Below are 22,711 nucleotides of genomic sequence, written 5' to 3' on the forward strand. Positions count from 1 at the left end.
TTATTATTATTATTATTATTATTATTATAACTTCGCTATAACTGCTCGCACATAGTTCACGCCAATATACACATGTTTATAGGTGGAATGGACGAAGAACAAGATGCTAACGAAATAGCTCAGCAAAATGGTCAACGTAAGGATGACCAAGTATTGAGTGAGTACCGTTGCGCCCATACTATTCTAATTGCATTTTTGAATTTTTGCATTTTGTCAAAACTAGTTTTCTGCACTCTAATGGTGGTCATATTAACTTATACTAGTCCAGGACAAGTTTAGAATGAATGTTTTTTTTTTTTTTTTACAAATCATTAAAAAGTAAATAATACATTGATTTTTTTACATATATAAAAAAAGAGAAGGAACAAAGGTAATAAGCTTTTGGCCAATATAATTAGCGATATAAATTTGTCGATTTGAGTAGTTGTAGAATAATAGTTATTACTTTGTCCAAAAGAGGTGAAATTAATCTGTGTTAAGAGCGACACTTTTTTTATTATAAATCTATTTTATATTAAAAATGTAATAATGTTAATATTTTTAAGTCAATGAAACATATTTCATAGATTTATACTTTTTATGATCATCTAATATAAATGTATATCATAACACAAGTCATAAGTAATGTAATGGTTATTTCCAAAAAAAAAAAAAGAACTGTCTACAATCATTTTACTGGCCACTGTCGATGAATTACGTCGAAAATATGCTTTTGAAATAATTTCGTATCTGCAATCGAGAATTATCTTCAAATTTAGAAATGGCATTTTTAAATAAGCTCAGTATTAAAAAAAAAATTATGTATTTTTTTTTATTAATTTTCTTAATCATCGAAATTGACTAAATAAAACCCCTAAAAAATATTTATTGTTAGTCGTCCCGGAGCCATTTCAAGTTTTTATCTATCGTAGTGGTACATCTTATTTATTTTCAGCTGAGTAACACTGTAGGCTAAAGGTCAACGAAAAGTTAAGTTAATTGACAGTTTATTATCAAATAACTGTAAGAGAATATTATTATTCGTCTCATATATATGTTTCTTTGATACTACTTCATTTTACTGTGAAATATGCGCACCTATTTCATTTTACCTATAGAGTTTACTCATAGTCGAATAAAAGTGCATAAAAAAAATTTCACTAGGTCGTAAAAATTTTATAATAGTTGAAATACAATGAAATACAACCACCTACATTTACTGGACAAGCATTAAAAAAATTAAATTTCCTTAATTTTACTTAAATTTTTTTAATGATAAAATAATTAGCATAAGAATTTAAGTATAAACAATTTAACACTATTTCAGTCGGCATACAGAGTAATTTTTATTTGGTTTGAACATTTCGTATTATACATTATTATGTATAATAATAATTTAAGGTCCAAATTATTAATCGTTAGGTACTTGATGCAAATTAGTATGGATATAATTTATATGCATTTGTATAATTTTACATATTTAGACCTTTTTATCCTAACTGAATATTACAGTTAATTAATCTATGATTTGATATATTTTTCTTAATTGTACATTTAACTAATATTTACTGTTCAAATTGAATATTTAAACATGGAATCCATTTCTAATTTATGATATCAATAAATTATAAAATAATAATTCAAGGTTGCAAAAGGAAGATTCTGTCGTATTTTATTGCATTGTTCATATCGATCTATGGTCACTTGTTTATTTGATATTTACTCAGTTGTTTTCCTTCAAGGCAATTCAATAACCATTTGCCATCAATCTCTGTAAATGTTATTTACGTCAAATATCAATATTAAGTGAATGTATGATTTACCAATAAAATTAAAATTAAATTATTTTAAATTATAAAGACAGGTTTATACCTAACACAACAACCATATTTATTGTCCTACTAATTAGTTAGATAATAATTAAACTGTTAGAAAACTAGAATTTTTATAAAACGCTTATCTTGAATTAATTTTATAGCGGTTAATAAAACGTCAGGCTTAAATCAAGGTAACAAATTATTTCACGGTTATAATATATCTGAATAGCGTATATTATAATTCGAGTTTACGGTTTCACAGTGCAGAATTATTTTCTTAATTAAGATTAAATAGTTATTTTCTCGATAAATTATTTTTTTCAGTTATAAATTTGAGTTTTTTTTTTTATTAATAACTATTGGATTTTATGAATGAAAATCAATATTATAGCATATCTAAGCATATAGGACGGACAATCATTATTTTTCTGATAAGTACACTAAACAAATCAAAAAAATAAAATACACTGTGACCCACACTATATATTGATACTTTTCTTATCAACTATTATATAAGATACATAATATACTCGTATAGTTCATGCATGTTTATGTACACTTTATACATGTCTAAAAACTAATAATGACAAGTTGAAGAGTATTCATAAGTAATATAAATATTACATTTAATAAATTTCTTAAAGGACGTATATTAAATGTAACATACCTACAAATAAAGGGAGATAATATAAATATTTGACATTTTTTTGTGGAACTACCTAAACTTTCAATATAAAATCGAAACGAGTAAACCCCATTTTAGGAATTTGATTTTCAAAAAAACTTTCCTCGCACATATTATATTGCCTTACCCTTTTATAAAATAAAAGATTGAAAATACCATGAAACAAAAATTATTTAATCCGTTGAGTTTTTTTCATCGTAATAAAAATCGAACGTTAAAAAACACACGTTTGAACTTTGTAAATTTTTATTTGATGAAATGTAAGTGAAGTATTTACTTCTCTATACTTATCCCATGTTTGGTGCATATTATATGTTTCACACAGATCAAATTAAGCTTTTTTCAATACGGCTACTGAAGTAGTTGCCTTCAACGGTATTTAAATAACCTTTGTAATACCTTTTATGTTTACATGTATTATTTTTTTTTCTTTCGAAAGACGATGTGATATAAGTTTTTGTCTTTTTGCAGAATCGTCGGTCGGGAGCTCCGGCGTGAGTCAGTACTGCACCGCTACCACCACTGTTGCGTTAACCGTCACCGCAATGGTCGCGGCTTTCATTTGTTAGACAGCAGCACAAAGTCCGCGAGCGTCACCACCACCAGGCGCGAACCTCGACCACGATGTCGGACAACAACATCCACAACAACAACAACAATTACATCAATACAACTATTATATTATAATATTAAAATGTACAAGGCGCAACAGGATCGCTTTACTGTCCGTGTGCACCACAAACGTAACCGAGTTTGATTGTCAGGCTGGGTTCGGATCGATAACAATATCGATTGAATCGAACGGATACACTATATGTATATTAATATACGCGCCCTGCCCCTTTAAAACTCCAGTCTCGAGCCTTTTTTTCCCTCTTGATTGACGGGTGCCGCCGGGGAAACGGAGATAAAAATAAAAAATTATTTCATAATTTCAGTATCAAAAACCATAGACATACTCGATTATATTTACTCACCTTTCTTACTCACCTATTTACTGCAGGGTACACGGCATCCCGTGGCTTACTGACATGACCCCCGTCCTCATAAATATTTCATTTACTTTAAATTTTTCCTGATTTTTTTTTATTTGTCTAATATTCGCATAACAAATGTCTCTGTCAGAAAATATATATACACTAACATGATACTATATGATTCAGAGACGTCCGTCCTCTTGACGTTTTTCGCATCGTCTTGTAATTATTATTATTTTTATATTCGTGTCGTTCATCCCCGTAGCACGTTGTGTAGCTGAATTTTTGTTATTATTATACCGCCATAAATGTAGTACCGGATTTTCCGGGTCCTTAACATTTGTTATATCACGTATTTTCCCGTAAAAACAAAAAAACAAATTTAAAAAAATATTGGCAGTTGAAAGTTAACAGATTAAAACATAGTTCCTCGGTGAGTTTAAATTGTTATTAATTCTACATTTAAAAATGTTTAATTTTTTTTTTTCGTTTGCTGAACCTAAAGTTTTTAGTCACTTTCCAGGTTTTATCGCAAATAATGTGTTGGATTGAAAACTAAATCAATCCCTATACACTAATACCCATATTATACGCACACACGCACTCGCATATAGTACTTTTTTTTTTATTTAATGGGAGTATATTTTCTACACGTAAGTATACGCGTCACGCCTATATACCTACACACGCGATTGTCGTAAATGTCGTGAGCAAAAATTAAAAAATAAAAAAAAACATTAATTGCTTGTATCACATATTATTCCGACTGCGGTGAAGTTTTTTCTTTTACAATAAATTTAACGATTATTTATTAATTATCTTTATATTATAATACCAATATGGTATATTTGAATGTTATAATTTTCCATCCGTGGGTCTACAAATTTAATAATAATAGAATAATAATATTTATTTTACTACATGTTGTAAATACATTTAAAAAGGGGATAACGCTTTTGTTATTATTATTATTTTTTTTTTCATACTATATTATTATAATTTTAATTATTAATTTCTAGAATAGGGTTAAAATGTAGCGTCGATGTGCGACCGAGTACTACTACCTACTAATAGTATCGCGCGTTACTATTGACCATTTTTTTTTTTTTAATTTTTAGACTGCTGTAACCGAAAAAAAACACCGTGTTACAATATTGTAACAACTGTAGAAATCGAGCTTATTTAATGTTATTATAAAATATTACATGATAATCAAAACATAAGGATACGAAAAACAGTTTTCACCATATTTTTATAACGTATTTATATATTATGCCAATTTTATTTTTATTTTTATGCTTTTGTGTGTACTATCCATTTCTTATAATACGATATTATTTCTTTTTTTTTTATGTATAATATTAGGAAGGCAAATATTATCTTAATTAATTATATACATTTTTACTATTAGACTATACCTTTACAAATAAACACACATAAACACACCCACATGTGTACAATGTCCGTGTCATAAATGTGTATTGAAATTATTCATAAGCCAGTTTTTCGAGCTTTCTCGATATAATTATTATTATTATTATTATTATTATTATTATTACTATTATATTAACGCTACTATCAAATTATAATTAAAACTATTTGTAGCCCTATCAGCAGTCTATATTTTTATTACCCTATACTTATATATATATATATATGTATTTATGTGTAGTAATAATATATATAAATATTAATTTAAAATTAATATATAATATTAATTAAACCATTTTTGTTTTTAATACTATATACGTTTTATAATAATCATTAAGTCACAAAATATTTAAAATATTCCAATTTTTTTATCTTAACACTGATATCGGGGTTTTTTATATTTTTATTTTCAAATTTAAAATTCGACCAATAGGTACAAATATTGGTAAATTTAATACTCGCACATAAAATATGCATGAAAAGTATGATATTAACTAATTCATTTCTGTTTAATTTTTTGATTAATTTCAATTAATCTAGACCAAAATAGTAACCTTCAAGAAAATCAAATTTTATACTTACTAAAAATAGTGGTGGATATAAGGATTAAAGTTCAAAGCTTCAAAGTTTTTGATAATCAATTCCTTTAATTAATTTTGTTTCAAGAAGTGCTTTTTTAATGTGGCTAAAAAAAAATTGTCGGTACTAATCATTATCATCCAAAATATTTATTGTAATAATATAAAAGATTAATATTATTTTAATATAAGTTTAATAAAAGCCAAAATGAAATAATGTAAATATAATTTTTTTTTTAAATTTAAGCTTTGATATTTTTTCAAAAGCTTTCTTTAACTGTAGTAACTGTTTCTTAGTTGATCCATACTGTTTGTTAAGTTGACAAGAATTATAAATATCAACATCTTTGTCATGCAATTGTTGATACATTTTAACTCAGATATTAGGCTAATTCTCAGGCTATGGCCCAATGTTGATACACCGCAAGTTGAAAATTAAATTAACGAGTGATTATATGATCATGCATGATTAATTAAGTATGCTTTAATATTTTTAAAGCAGTAGTTTCTTGCACGTGAATATTATAAACAATAAAATAACAACATTAAAAATAATAAAAGACAAAATATTATTATCAAATATTCATTATTAATTATCCACGACCAATAATTTTAGGAATATATTTTATTTAAAACGAAAAACTATATTATTAATTTTATATGTTTCCATAAAGGTTTCGTGTTTATATAATTGGTTATTATGGTAATTGTTTGAGAAATTTTAGTAAATTTATACACTATAGTACAACAATTCGATTATAAAATCAAGTTACAATGTTACATTCATTTATTAGTGTATAATATAATTTCGAATTTTCTTTTTACAGTATTTCTTAAAGTGGTAATAATTATGGTAATTGTGCTCTTACAATAATATAATAATGGATTTGATGAAGTATAATTTTAAAAAAATCAATTAAAATTAATATACATATTATTTATAATGTATACATATATTCAAATGAATAAGTAGGTAGTTACTGGTTACGAACAAATTATACATTTTTTATTTATATACTTAACTAGTACTATTTGCAAATTTATAGCAGAGAAGCAATAGGAGAGGAATGGAAATTAAATTCATTAAAAGGTCCAAAATATATGCGATTTTAGAAAAAAATAAGTACCTGTATCAGTTCATATTTAATAAATATATAATAATAAAACCCCAATTATTAATTAAATTATTAAAACCACGAATCTTTGTTGGCTTGAAATTTATACTCATATAATTATAATTTAAAACTTGTTATTGGAAATCTAATTTTTTGTAATTTTAGTTTTCATTTAACTATGACAATTATTTTCGAAATTTAAATGTTTTTGAAAATCAAAAGTTTTCACGAGGTTCACATTATTTAAAAAGATAAAACAACTATTATCTACTTTCAACGAAAATATATGACCAAACCAAAACGTATCATGTTATACATAAAACTAAATGATAAAAATATTTCGAAAAAAAGTAATATAAATTTGACTATTTAAACACGAATCTACAGTAAAACGATTATTTTAATTATTATTAGACAAATTAAGACTGACGTTATTGTGAGGTACTATAATGTCTGCATCACAATATGAAACAAATACCTAGGGTGACCAGACATCCCGTATTACACGAGAAAGTACCGTATTTTAAATGTCAGTCCTGTTGTCCTGACTAACTTCCGGGATACTAAATTATCCCGTTTTTTTAATGTGTTTAATTACGATATGAATGTGTTTAAAAATATGTATAGAAAATGACGTAAAATAAAAAATTAAATTTTCATCTCTCCGCATTAAATGTCAATTAAAGTATAGCTATTTGCAAAATGATACGAATTTTATCATGTTATTATGGTAACCGATTTGTATGTATCGAATTTGATTATTCGAGTATAAAGTTTTTTTTTATCGAAATGGGTCACGGCTCGCATAGAGATGACGATGATCACGTCGTCAGGATTGACCGGCATAAGATATAACATTATAGCACAATCAATTATACGTATATAATTGTTTGTATATAGGTACACGATTTCCCTAGTTATGACAGTAATTTCGTTAGTTACTAGTTAGCACTCGGTGTTTCATGCGTAAAATGTAAATATTTCTGTTTTCGTATGCTTTGTATATCTTAATATCTATTGTCTACCATACCTACTGTAAGAGATAATAGTTAAATTAATAGTAAAAATAATATTTATGACTAAAATAAAGTGTGCTTTTAACGAAAATTTACATAATGAATTCATAACTTAATAAAAAAAATGTCGAAAAATGGGCCAGGAATATAAGGTGGAATGTAGTGTATGTGGTTGTATTTTTAGTATGGATCACGGTGATTAATCAGATATCAACCAACTCAAAACAAATCAACATAAATTAGACGGTAATGCACATAAATCCCAAAAAATAAGCGATTTTTTTTTAGTACAAAAGCTTTTAACGAAAACCAAAATAATTTAGTTGTCTATGACAGTGTTTTTGTATATTATATTTGTAAACATGATCATAGTACAAGATCAATAGAATGTACATCTCAAACTTATTAGGAAATTATTCAATAAAAAGTTGTCTTGTGGCAAAACAGAAACAACATAAATAATAAAAAATAAAAGACATTTCCATATGCCAACGAAATGTTAAAAAATGAATTGTCTAAATGTAAATTTATTACTCTTTCAACACACACGTCGAATAACCATTCTTAATAAATTATCAAAAAAATCAAAAGGTTGAATCTTTTAACACATGAAATTTTAAAATGAAAAATATACTTATATTTTCAAATTGTAGATATTAATGGAGACACTCCGAATTTAAAAATCGTTTTGAAATTTTTAAAAAATAAGAATTTATACCTCAAACTAAATGGACTAAATTAACTTCCATGTGTAAGCCTAGATGCGTTGAAAATCAAGATGGTATGTTAAGATTTTTAGAAATATATAAACCTATTGTAGCAACAATAGAATAATTACAATTATTTGTAGACATTGAAAAATAATCTAAAGCTTTACAGTTATGTAAGTTTGTAACAACTAGTGGATTTATTATAAGTATGATAACTGCGACAACACCTGTCAATAATTTTACCATTATGTAAGGTATTGCAGTCAGCAAAATGCGATTTAAGTGAATCAATAGAACATGTTAAAACTGTTTTAAGAGAAAGTGAAAAATATGCAAAAAAAACACTGATGAAAATTTCATTATTTAGTTTACCAATGACTATTAAGACATAAAGTATTTTGGTATTTCATTAAAAATAAATGTTTATTCTGTTATGCATAATAAAAAAATTAACCTTTATCATGGTCCCGCATTTTTTTAGTTTTATATCTGGCCACCCTACAAATACCTATGGAAAATGTTTGTATTTATGCTCAAGTAATTACAAGTAGGAGTTTTTAAAATAAAATCCGACATGTCTGTTTAAGACTTGATAATTTAGAAATCTCACAGTGAACGAGTGTCTGTCCATTCATAAACCAACAGCATTGTTTGTCGGTTTCTAAACAAATAATTGCACAAAAGTGTTATGCGTACAACAATTGAACAAGATAATTTAACCTAGATCGTGAAATATGTGCCCGGCAACCGAAGTTAAAATGTCCAAACCTTCGGACGAACGGCAATAACCATCTTAAGCTATAAATTGGACAAATCCTATGACTTCTCTGCTTCGAACATATCAATATTCAATATTGCAAGTGTGCAAGTGTGAGGTAACTCTTATACGCTATATAACTATTTTGTACTCGTCTTTGTCGCGCAACGGAATAACGAAATACATGTATAAATATCATTAAGATCCCGTACGATAAAATCAGCACTGCATCGCTTTCATGCGTACAGTTTTCAACAATAAATCACACGTACATTATCCGTCGTGCACGTTTCTCGTCCGATTACCAACTATTAGCCCCGTGTATTGCGTAAGATTGCTTATGATATTACGGTGTCTTGCGTTGGACAATTACGGAGTTCATATAATTGGACACGGAATGAAAAAAAAAAAAAAAAAACAACTTTCGATAAAAACAAAAGAATAAAAAATAAAAACGTCGGTACGTATTGCATACCCGGGATCTCGCGAAGGATTACCGATTCGTTTGGACTTGTTTTACATAAAAACGAAACGGACCAAAAACAAACTTAACGCGAACGATTCTCGTGGACTTTTGCCGCGTGTCGCCGACTCGTCTCATCTGTTCGAGTTCCCCCCGCCGCCGGCGATCATCAGCAGCGAGTTCATCAGACCCGACGACCCGAGACTTCCCAAACTCGAAGCCGTCATGGACGGGAATCCACCGCCGTTTGTCGCCGTTCCGCCGGAGCACTTTTGCTGGTTCCCTCCGCCCCCGCCGTATTCCAGCGCGCCGGCACCCGTCCCGTGCGCCGGCGGAGCCAAAAGCTTTCTGCGCATCTGCTCGTCCAGTAGCGCTTGCATGTCCATCTGTAAGCACAAAAGTGTCACGTTACAGACAGTGTCACGCACACGCACGGACGCGCACGACCACTGACCTGCCACTGTTCCAGCTGCTGGCTCAGCTCCACCTTCTGACCGATGGCCTCCATCAGCTGACCGTTGGCCTGCAACACGTCCACCCGGGTCCGGGCCAACTGCACCTGCACCGCGTTCTTCCGCCTCACCGCGCCGTCCCGCTGTTCCCACGCCTTCCTCAGCAGTTCCGGGATCAGCGACGCGTTCTTCTCGTCCGCGCCGCACCCGTCGGCGTTCGCCCCGTTCGCTTCGGCTCCGTCACTGCACCGCACGCATTGGATTCGCATGGCGTCCATTTTGTCGCGCACCGCGATATCCCGTTCCTCGCGGGCCGCCTGCAGCTCCGCGTCCCTCACCGACAACTGTATAGGTAAACGTAAGAAATAAAAAATAAAAATCCCTCCGCAGTCCCATAAGTTTATACGACGATCGGTCGATGCGCGTGGATGTTATACACTTCGGTTCATGTGTTTCCAACAAGTGCTATGTGAAACGTTAGAGATAAACATATAAAACATATTAAAAAAATTGGTGTTGGCGGAAAAATTTAGAATTCGATTTGTTTAAAACAGTTCGTTTCGGAAGTATACAATTAACAATGATAATTTACAACGTGTAATGTTTATAAATAATTTATTCGAATTAATTACTATGAGATTTGATACAAATAAAAACCGGTGTTATAATTCTATAACAATTACACGATAATAATACCAACGAAAAAAAACAAATAAAAAGGTCACCCAAACCGGTGTGAGTTATACGAAATTCTCGTGAATGCGGTCAACGGATATGTAAATGAAAAAAAAAGTTGGGAAAATGTGCTATAATCCAATGCTTCTCATATTTTCTTATCATGGGGCCCCCTAAATATAATGTAATACTGTCAAAGCTCCCTCAATCAAAATCATTAATTTTATATTAAAATTAAATATACTATTTTACACAGCTTAACTATTTATATGTATATTAAATTAATGTTTATTAATAAGCTATTGAAAACATTTCATTATAGTATTAAACTTTATACATTTAAAAATAGAAATAAATTAAGACCCAAGAAAATAGCTTAGATAAAAATAAATATTTCACGGCCTCCTAGGGGGATGCGGCTCCCGGTTTTAGAAGCACTGCTGCAGTCAAACAACGAACAATGGTCCTAAACATCAATTTAGCTTGCCAAAACTTAATTTTAAATTTTTGTTGAATTATGTAATTTAACATAAATTTCTTGTATGACATATTTTAACGATAAGATAAACGTACCATAATTTAATAATTCTGTGTATGAACTCGATAAAAGGTGCTTAAGATAACACAAAGTGTAGCTCTTATTGTACACACATTGGAAGTGTAGCTTTTATTGTACACACATTGGACATGCCTATATCGTATTTGTTAATTTTTTCACTGACCGTCGTTTTGAGTGAATTGTTGGAATTTTTTATGCCAATATATTTTAACACGGAGGTCAATGTTGAAGGTAAGTGAAATTTTTTAAACATAATAATTTTTTGAGTACGTAAATAGCAGTTTAAGATTTCTCAGTTTGATTTTAATTTATGTAGGTATTATATTTACTTAAAAACGGTTTAATTAATAATTAACTAATATTAACTACGAAACAAAATTTATTTAATATACCTTAAAAACTGGTTATTTTATTTGAATAACTTTTATTTGTTTTTATTTGCCCACGGAGTTCTCACAATATTTTATTTTAGCTTCTTCTAGTAGTAATATTAAGAGAATCAATTTCACTAATGAAGATTTATTTAATCTTTTACGAGGAAAATGTTAGGTTTTATGACCTAAATATAAAAGTTAGACATATGCTGTCGCTGACTTTTTTGTAGGCATTATCAAACTCTAAAATTTTTCTCTAAAACTCAATAATATATCTTCAATCGTTAAGGTAGCATTCGTAAGAAACGTTTTAATTTAACCATTTTTTCTCCGACTTACTAAACAAATTTGATTATGACGAAAGAGTCTTTTCATTTTCCGGGTTAATATATAGCCAACGGTATTCACAAATAATGTGGTTTTCTATTGATAAAATAATTTTCGAAATCGGTTTAGTAAATCCAGATATTACCCCCTACAACCTCACAAACCTTATCTTTTTATAATAATAGTATATAGTAGTGAGGACATAGATGGATTTCTAATAGCAATTAATGTTTAATAATTAGATTAAAATAATTAATGTTGTACTTAAAATTAAAAAAATCTTAATTTTTGCGAGCTAAGGTAATGTTTGAGACCACTGTGTGACGCTTATTATAAAAACGACGACGTGTACCTCGCACGTGAGTTCGGCTACTCGGCCGTCTCGGTTGCGGACCAGCTCCGCTAGGTCGGTGGAACCAGCGGGCTTGCCGTCGTCGCCACTGCTGATCAGCTTCAGCAAACGGTACCGGGTGTCCGCCGACAGCTCCAGCGGCTGCGAGCCCGCTTCCACGTGCCTCTGACGCTCCAGCACGTCGCACAGTCGCACAGCCCACCGTTCGACGTCCACTTCCAGTTGAGCGAGACCGTTCGTCCGGTGCTCGGTCAGGTCCACGTCGACCATCTCCGGCGATGCTCCGGACGCCTGAGAATGGGCCGCCTCGGCCTGTTCCAGTTCGGCCAACAGCGACATGGGCTGCGACTCGGTGCCGTCCGTCCGGGACGTCGTGGCCCTGACCGTTCCTCCGGACGCATGGCACGATGCGCATTTACCAGCTCGTCCTCTCCAGTCGCCGGTGCCGCTCGAGCAAAGTGCGTCGTCCAGCTGCTTGGCCAACATGGCTGACTAATATATGAATAAAAATATTATCAAATTGAGAGTCTCGCCCGACCTAGGGGTCTTGCCCGTTTATTTTATCGCGATTGTATAAGGTACACGGTGTAGAACAGCGGTTACCAAATTATGGTAACAGACAAGGAAAAAAATCAGATAATAAACTTGTTGCCAAGCATATCGTATCGCTCATATCTTTAAGTTTGACCGTCTATGCAATATGCCGATTACCAGGGCTCGAGACTTATAGCACTAATAAATCTGAAATATGCGCTATTATATGCACCGAAAAAATGTAAAATATGCGCTATAATATGCACTAAAAATATGAAAATATGCTTTAAAAATAATTTATTTAAAATTTTTATTTAGACATTTATGAATTTATAATTTTTAAAATTTAAAGAAAAATTTTTATATAATTTTACAGTTATAATTTTCTACAATTAATGACTAAAAAATCTTTCCTATTCTCATTAATTTGTATGTGTCGAATTTTGCCAATCTGTAAAATATAATTATTTCAAATCAATAAATCATTAAAAAGTAATTTACAGTTTGTACCTTCATAATTGCACTGTATTATTATGTGTTTCTGATTATTTTCAAACTTGAAAGATCTGTTATTGCTAAATAATGTTTTGTACAACAACAACATTAAGATAAAAGATACGATAAACACAATATTAACTTGCATTGGAATATTTTAGGAATATTTTTTTCAACGACAATGAGTTTTATATTTTCCCAAAACTGTTGATCACTGATAAGTGATCGAAATATGTATTTTTGCAGGACTGAGTTTTCGATTTTTACATTAATTAGCAATAAATAGCAAAATAGTCGAAAAAATAGTAAAACCTCTAGAATATGCAAAAATATGCACTAAAAACTTTTAGTATTGAGTTCATTTTTGTCTGAAATGGATTTATTGCTTACTCTGCTATCTTTTCATAAACTACAAAAAAATATGCAAATGCTACAAGTCTCGAGCCCTGCCGATTACACATCAACGACAGTTCGTCAATTACCGCCGTCTCGCTTCGACTTGATTCCTGTTGTATTTCGTTATTACTTACTTCGTTGTTTTAATTTCGATTTACTACCAGACGTAGTTGTTTTTTAATGTTTTCAATGTTAAACACGTCGTTATGGGACTTAATATATATAATTTCCAAACATTTTTTTGCATTTTAATAAATATATTTGCTTGGAATTTTGATGGCTCCCGAAAATGGTCAAAATATACAATTTGGCCTTCCAAAAATATAAATTGGTGACACCTGGTGTACAGTATACAATCGCCCGCTCCCACATTCGAGTATTTAACTGCTGTATACCTGACCTGTGCTCATAATGCGTCGCCTCAGCCCGACACTCGGCCAGCTGGCGATCTTTCAGCTCTAGAAGTTCGGCTAACCGATCCCGATCGGCCCGTAACTCGGTCATCCTTTTCTGCAACCGTTGTTTCTCGGCTGCTTTCATATCGATCTAGAAAATCGTCCAACATCATCGTCCGTTTCATATATAGTGTAGTTATGACACGACGTTTTTTCCAACACGTATAAATATTATTTGATATTTGGCTAGTATTAAGTTATAATAATAATAATAATACTATTATTACATGGTAATTTATGAAAAAAAAAATATCTCATATTCCGTTCATAATAATAATATTTTTAATTTATCGGATGAGTACCTATTGACTTTTATTATTAGAAAAAATTAACTATAATTCAGAATAAAAAGAGAAAATAAGTAAAATAAAACACATTGAATCACATAATTCTATATTGATTGTAATAGTGGCGCAACTATATAGACATTTTTGAGTGGGATTCATGTACCGTAAAATATTATGTGATGACTAACAAATTAAATATTATGGAAAATTGTGCTATAACCAACTGCTATTTTTTGATACCTATGTGTGTATAGTAAGTATATTTGTTTTCATATTTTTCTCTTTACATGAGCTACGACAAAAGATTAAGAATTTTATAACATATAGTATTTTAACAGATAATTGTAGCATATATGGTTATCTGATTAACAAGTATATTTATTTGTTAAGCATTTAAATGTTAACTAAATGTCTTTGTGTAAATATTGTCCATTTCTGATACTGCTATATTTCCAGTTGTCGGAAGAGAACTGATAATATTTATGTTATATTTTATAATTTATTTTGTAATCGTCTATATTTCTGTAAACTAATTTTAGCATGAAAGGAATTCATATCTATGCTTTCTGTTGAAATATTTAATTCGCCAGAATGTATCTGAAATAAATATTTTGCGTTGGACGATAACCGTCATCAATACGTAGATATTTTCTAATATTTACAGTTAGATGTATCTATCAACATCTTTATGCTGTTTGGCGTTGGTATTTCCGTTACGTGTGTTTTATTTAATGTTTGTTTTTGTTGGATAAATTGTAAAATATTTCGCGATAAATAATGAACAATTTACATCAGCACTTAAGTATGTTATTTACTTTATGAAATGTAATCATGTAAAATATATAATCCAGATTCTAAACATACAAATTCTCTTTTTATTACGCCACTGTTTATTCAAAAGTATTTTGAATTATTTGTTTTCCCTATTTTTATAATCGGTTTATAATTAATAACAATCGATTGTTGGATTAATCGCCAAAACCATCATAATATATTCGATCAATCACCAACACTCTCGATTGTCGTGATACTCAAATTAAATAAACTATAATTTATGAGTGTTTTATTTACTGTTCACCAGAGAGAAAAATATGACTAATGCATTTACCTCGTCACGCAACACATCCAAGCTCCGATAGTCGTCGGGAGTGAGCGACCCATAGTCGGTCGTAGACCCGCCGTTAGTGATGGACGCGGGCGATCCGGTTCCTCCGACGCCGTTCCACTTACCACTGGTATGCTGTGACTGTTGCGTGTCCTCCAGCAGACGACACTTGTGTCGAAGTTCTGCTTCTGCTTGGGATAACTGTTCGAAAAATTTGGTCGAATTAATGTCACTGACTTATTGTAACACATCGTATAAGAGCACTTTTTTTTAAATTAAGGGACTGTACGAACTACTCAGAGATGTGTGCTATTATTGTTATTGAACCGGTAGAGCAAAAGGTGGAGTTGAACGTAATTGATGGACACAAAAAACAAATATCAAATCGATAAGAAATCATATGTAAAGAGATTGAACATTTATCGTTAACGGTTAATAGTAACATTTGGAAATGAATATGCAATGTCGGCTGATTACATTTTTTTCTGTAGGACAAAATATTATACAAAATGTGTGTTCGTGAAACCTGTTATTAGTTGTCATTTCAGTTGATGACCAAGTACAAACCTCTCTGATGTGCGACTGCAACCTGCCATTTTGGTCCGTTAGCTCTCGCACCACAGCCCGTTTCTGTTTGTCAGCTTCGCGGAGCTGACGTTCTCGGCTGTCGAGAACTGCTTGCAGGTCTTTGAGATCGGCCTGTAGTTCGTGACACCGTTGCTCGCATTCAGCTCGGGCCTGAGCCAACTGTCTGCGTAACCGATGTCGGTCCTGTTCGATTTCCTTGAAAACAAAAACGGAAGCGATCGTTATATTCGTATAAGAATTTGAGTTCGTGTGGAGGTCGCCATGAATCTACCGCCAAATCAGTGGCACACATATCAATGTTTACTAATATAACCACGTTGTGGTTAAAATTTTCAATAGCAGTGCTTCATTATCAAATGTCAAGGACAGAAAGAGAAAGGGATAAAAAAATGTAATTATTACTCATCGGTCGTCCAACATCATACAGGTGATGTTTAATCGTATAGCCACTAAAGTCATATAGGTATATTCAGTTGAAAGTATATGTTACGATTATTGCTCGATAGTTATGGTTAAACACTGTAAGTATACACTTTAGATTTTACTGGTGACTGACATATTTATCATGATATATATTTACATATATACATATTTAGTTTATGTGACTCACACACGATATATTCAAGGATTTATAAACACCGTTTATCAGTAAAGGTTGAATATGTGGGTATAAAAAAAAATTACTTAGCATGAAAAAATAATTTACTACTCGTACATATTCTCAAGGGATCACAATTAAAATGTAATATAAAAATCGAGGATGATTGTCCCTGTTATGACTGATGTATTTATATTTATTATGCGTGTGTATAAATTTAATAAAGTAATCGCTTTATTTAATATTTTATCATCATATACAATTAAAATGTATTTTCACGAATATTCTTTAATTATTATTAGTACTCAATAAACAGTGTTGTGACTTATCTAGATAAATATTTAGTTATATTTATTTTATCTAGATAAATAGTTGCAAGTTATTTAAAAAATTATCTTAGATAAAAAAACCTATTTATTTAGATAAATTCATCTGTACACAAAAGAAAAGAAAATACGAATTTATATTGCCAACTTGTTAATATTTGAAATTTGAATTCTTAAATAATCCCGGTAACAAAAATTACATAATAATGTTATTATTTTTCGTTAGAAGCCCGGGATGTAATGCTCGAATATAGAGTAAATGTTATTGTTACATTACGTTGGTAAGTGGTGAGCTGGTAAATTAATGGAAAAGTGACTCAGTCAGACCTAACCTACTTAAATGCGTTTAAATTAATATTTTTAATATCAAATAAAGTGTTTTTTTATTTAATGTTTATATAGTATACATGATGTAACAGGTATTTTACCAAATAATAATTCTGTCTACTAATATACATTTAAATACGTACTAAAATTGTTATAAAGGTACGCAACAATCACTATTTAATGTTTTGTATGACATGTTGACATGTATAAAATATTTTACTAAATTATATTTATACTATTAGACTTATATTACTTTTTAAAATGTTTATTCATTTATATTTATTAATTACTGAATAATAAAAATGTCTTCTAACAACATTAATAATAAATCATAAATAAATCCGGTGTTTAAGTAATATTTAAATACTAACTAGCATACTAATGTTAAAGGTGTACCTATTCTTAAAAAGTTAGACTTCATAGAATAAAACAAATTTATCTTTTTTTTAACCTAGCTAAAAATGTATTTATTTTTAAATTTAATAATTATTTTATTTACATATTTAATAATTATTTCCACTTATAACATTTAATAAGTATACAGATAGTAATGATCGGTGAAGTTCGAAATAAAAACATTTTAAATGTTGACAATATGTAAATGTTGTGTTTAATTTTTTGAACCTAGAATTGGCCATCTAAGGTTTTGTAAATACCGAATAAACAATAGGTCGATTGAGACCACACCATAAACGAAGTTAAACTACTATTTAATGTATTTTTTTATATATATAAATCAACACTGACGTGTATTTATTATTAGTATGAACACTATCTACTCTAGTTTGAATTAAGTAAATTCTATAGACGTTATAATACTGCGTAATATACACAAACTGGTCTATCATAAAGTAAAACAAATTCAAACCATATAATACTATGGATGTATTATAAATGTTAATATATAAGTTACATCGCTGGAAACATAATGATATTTCAGCGATGAACAGTTTGTCAACAATGACAACTAACACCGTATTTATTTTAAGTCGCACTTGAGTACGAACAGATAAGAAATAATTTCAAGTTCTTTTATCGTTCGGCATAAGGTTATGCATCATGCTTTTGAGAATTCTCAATCAATTATTCTCGGTTTTCAGGATATACGCGCATGGTGCGGCGGTATGCGGCGTTGTGACCCCCAAGCCGTTCTGTTCGCCGTGTACGTACGAGTATAGTGGTCGGTACGTGTAAAAAAAAATCACCGACATCGACGAAAACTCGATTGACACACATATTTTCGTCGCGCGCGCGTCATCGGCGCTGCCTCCTTCCTCGGTAAACGTTGTGCACACGATATCACGCGTCGCGCATAACACCATTGTAACGTTTTGGTTGTGGTAACAATACGGTTTTGAAAATCGCGGTACGTTCGGCCTTTCACAATTGGGACAGGCCGCTAAACGCAAACCGTAATAACAGGTACCGCGCGAAGGGCAATCGCGATTACGTCAGCGCGTGGTGTGCACCCTTTCGCCGTCCTCGCAGGGCAACGCGCGCGCCAGGCGAACGCGAGATCTAGCCGCGCCACCGCAACGTTGTGTACAACGCCAGACTCCCAACCGTGGAGACCTTGGTCCATTACATGCCATTGTCCACACTCGAAACGGGGGCGTTCGCGTTACGAACGGTCTCGTTGTCGCCGTTGTTGTTGTTGCTGTTCCAATTAGCAAAAATCGTCAAACACGCGCAGCGGGCAAAACGAGGGTGAAAGAACAGTGCGAATTAGCCGGGGAGGGGGGCGCTTGGTTGGGGGGAGACGGATCGTATATCATGTGTAGGCCACCAAATATATACGATGTACGGAGATAATGGTAGAAGTGTAATTGCCGTCCAACGGGAGTAGTACTTTAACGGTTTTTGTAATTTTTAACCGTTAAAAATGAATAGATATGAAGAAAGTCCCGGAACTTTTTGATCGGGCCCTCGTGTACACGTAAACACGTAACACTAACAACAGCGGAAAACTGACAGTGCAACAACAATAGCTGTAGCGACGGTCGGGTGGTGGTGGTGGTGGTGGTGGTGGCAGAGGCCGAGTACGCTTTCACTTGGCCGCAACATCGGTAGCAGCCGCCACCGATTCCGTAGGTCGAGGCGTTTTTACGCGCGTCTCCGGCGACAACAGTATTGCGGTGCCCCCGCCACCACCGCGTCGAGTTGGAAGAGTGAGAGCGTGACGGCGGCGGCCGTACGTACGGCTGCGGCCTCGGCAGTGGAAACGGCGGCAACTGCGCTCGCGACTCGAAAATAATAAGAACACAGAGAAATACTGCCATATAGTGAAATACAAACGCGTACAATATATATATATATATATATATATATGTGCGTATCCATTTGTAGCGAATTACTGTAGCCGAAGAACTACTACGTAGTTGTTGCATTGTTTCGGCACGGTACGGCGGCGTTTACACGGGAATGAGCAAATTAATCGTTTTATTCACGCGCGCGTGTCGCCGGCCGTACGCACGGCGCAGTGCGCACACGAGAACGGGACGACAAAAGCGACCGGTCCGCCGAGTGCCGTCGGTCGCCCCGGGGGCCGCGCACCGTTGTCCGCGCGCGCCGCCGATGCGTTTTTGTCCGCGGCCGCGGGTAAACGCGGAAACTGCGTACGAACAACGACCGAACAACGGCCGTCATCTCGTGCGCATGCGGTACACCCGGAAGTGCGGGTAACGCCGCGGCGAAGGCCTAACGTAACCGGGGCACACCGGGCCGAACGTGTGCCCCCGGAAGGGTGGACTCGACGGCCTGAAATTAAGTAATTTTTTTTTTTTTTTTTTAACCTGGTACCATTACGAGTAAGCAACAATGATTCTCCGGATAGCGCGACACCAAACCGGTACGATATCGACGTTGTACGGACGACACAAACTAAATGCGTCTAAGAACACAATGATCACCGTTTAGGATTACCCCTAGAAAATCCCTGGAAATCGCACTAGTTATAAGTGCGCCAGTAATACAACGGTAACAGTACACACCTCGAGCTTGTCACCGTATTCCTCGGCCAGCCGTTCGTTCATCAGTGAGAGTTCGTCATTTTTGGCCAACAGCGCCTTGCCCAAACGGGCGGCCAACACCAGGTCCTTGTTCTTCTGCCTGAGCTCGGAGGCCATACCGGCCGCGTTGTCCGCGTCCACGGTGACCTGGTCGGACAAGCCGTCGGTGGCCGTCAGGTGCCTGTCCAACAGTTCCAAATCGTCCAGATCGACCAGGTGCTGCTGCAGGTCTTTGAGACGCTTGACGGCCATCGGCGGTGTCGTGACCACGTTCCCGTGGCCGCCGTCGCCATTCTCGTCCTCGTCCGAAGACGATGACGACGACGACGAACAGCTGCTGGTCGAGCTCCGCGAAACCACCTTCTTGTCGCCACGTTTCCGCCGCCCCGAAGACGCCACCGCCGAAGACTTGAGCGCCGGTATGGCACTGGATGGCAGCGGCACGACTTGCGGCTGCATCATCGCGGCGGACGTTTCACCGGCGCCGCCGCCGCCGACGCACCGGTTGTCGGCCGTCGGTGTGGCCACGGTCGCTACGGCTGCAGCCATGTCGTCGAGTATTGTTACGGCGGATTAACCGAAATCGTTTTTCACGCGACAGCACGGCGTAGCGGCGGCCATCGATGGCCGTGTGACGAGACGCCGGCGTGTCGCCGCACCGAACATATGTTACGTCTCTGTGATGGCGTACGGCTGTTGACGGCGCTACCGGCACGAACTATCCGCACGTCAACACGTACCGTAATGTGGTTTCCGCCGTATGTTGCGCGGTCACTCGCGGAAGGAACGATCCGGTCGAGGGGAGGAAAAAAACGGCGCGACGCGTGTCCGAAAAAATAACGTGCGAAAAGGCTCGCGTCGCCCGCGGGGACACCGTTTCGGTACGCGGACAGTGATCCCGCCGTAGACGCACGGCGACGGGAAACGCGAAAAACTGCGTAGAACTGCGGACGGGACGACGTGAACGCGAACAACGACAACAACGGTAGAGCTGCACCGCGTCGTGTGCCGCTGGTTATTATTGTTGCAGTCATCGAGCACAGCCGCCGCGAGAGAAAGAAACCTCCGGTGCGGCCTCGACTTCTCCTTCCAAAGGCATCGTCACCGTCGCCGCCCGGCGAACCGTGACAGCGGCCACTGTCGCCTCCGTTCGGCAACCTTCACCGCCCCTGCCCGGCCGGCCCGAACGAATCTGCACACGACAACGACGCCTACGTCCCAGTCGGATAATTTTTTTTTTTTTTTATCCCATTTTTATTTATATATATATATAAATTTTCTGCACGCGCGTATTGTGTACGATACAATACGTTCGAATTCGCACGTACGCGGTTTTTTGTTGTCGTGCATTGCGTCGCGTCGCCGTGCCGCGTACACACTGCGCTACGACACGACAAGCACACACAGGTACCGTTGATGTACTGTTGTTGTTACTGTTATCGTTGTTATCGTCGTATTCGGCGCGCATAACGGTACGGCCGCACACGTAACGCGGTTCGTTGTCGACGTACGGCGGCTACGTTTTCGCCGTGCAAACAATCCGCGCGTCATCCGGCGAGCGCGCGCGGCCGGAAACCGTGTCGCCGACGCACGCCGGGAACCCGGAACCGCCGCGAGAGACCGATGTGACTAATCTCCGTCGCGACGCAGGTGCCGCCGCTCCCGTCGTCCGTACCGTACCGCGCAGTACAGGTGCGCACGCCTACGAGCGGTTCCGTTTCGCGTTCGCGCGCGAATGACCGTCCGACCGAACCGATGACTCACGGACGTGTCGATGATACGATGCGGGTTGCGGCTGATTTTTCGCAATGCCCGTTTTCGTTCGCTTAACCCGCGCGCAACGGTAGACGACGGCCGACGATTGTTACATAAAGCCTATATAGGCTTTAAATCATTATACGCTTTACACGCTTGAGCACGATGCGCGAGTCAAGATTCGACATGGTTCTGAACTTGTGAAAACAAATCCCGCGCGATCTCATCGCGAACTTGCGTCGGGCAATAAGCGAGTCAAGCGAGGATGCCTCGCGGCCAGCGGACGGTTTGTCGGTATTTGGACGCGCGTCAAACGAGATTCGCCACGTTTGTTTCGCGTCGCGCGAACTGCCTCTTTGAGTGTCTCGCCCTAATCTCTTTTCTATGGTCTCGCCTCGCCGTGGATCGAAATCGATATACTGTTGCCCCGCGTAAGCTGTGGCTCGCCCTGAATCGTATCGCATCATAGATCGCATTATATCGTGCATACATGTACCAAGGTGAACCGGATGCCTCGCGAATCTTGCCCCGCGCATCAGATTCGCGTCGTGTTAGCCCGGCTTTAAACTG

At 35.1% G+C, this 22,711-nt stretch overlaps 2 protein-coding genes across 2 annotated transcripts in view; one reads left to right on the forward strand and one right to left on the reverse strand.

Moving 5' to 3' along the window:
- LOC112682625 (hemicentin-2-like) overlaps positions 1-4,273 on the forward strand; it is a gene marked incomplete at its 5' end in the record, with an annotated part of 38,212 nt that extends 33,939 nt beyond the window's left edge. Inside the window, 2 exon segments of the mRNA XM_025553287.1 lie at positions 83-157; positions 2,953-4,273. Of these exon segments, the coding sequence (XP_025409072.1) occupies positions 83-157; positions 2,953-3,050 (173 nt within the window). The 3' untranslated portion in view covers positions 3,051-4,273.
- Positions 4,274-6,792: 2,519 nt separating this feature from the next.
- On the reverse strand, positions 6,793-21,681 carry LOC112681881 (bicaudal D-related protein homolog). The gene is made up of 7 exons (XM_025552223.1): positions 20,369-21,681; positions 16,107-16,322; positions 15,543-15,740; positions 14,088-14,238; positions 12,268-12,755; positions 9,983-10,324; positions 6,793-9,914 (listed from the first exon to the last, which is right to left on the reverse strand). The coding sequence occupies exons 1-7, from the start codon at positions 20,933-20,935 to the stop codon at positions 9,663-9,665; spliced, it is 2,214 nt and encodes a 737-aa protein (XP_025408008.1). The 5' UTR covers positions 20,936-21,681; the 3' UTR covers positions 6,793-9,662.
- Between the last annotated feature and the right edge of the window lie 1,030 nt (positions 21,682-22,711).

The sequence above is a fragment of the Sipha flava genome, unplaced genomic scaffold (assembly GCF_003268045.1).
Source record: "Sipha flava isolate LNK unplaced genomic scaffold, YSA_version1 103_pilon_pilon, whole genome shotgun sequence".
Classification (NCBI taxonomy): Eukaryota; Metazoa; Arthropoda; class Insecta; order Hemiptera; family Aphididae; genus Sipha; species Sipha flava.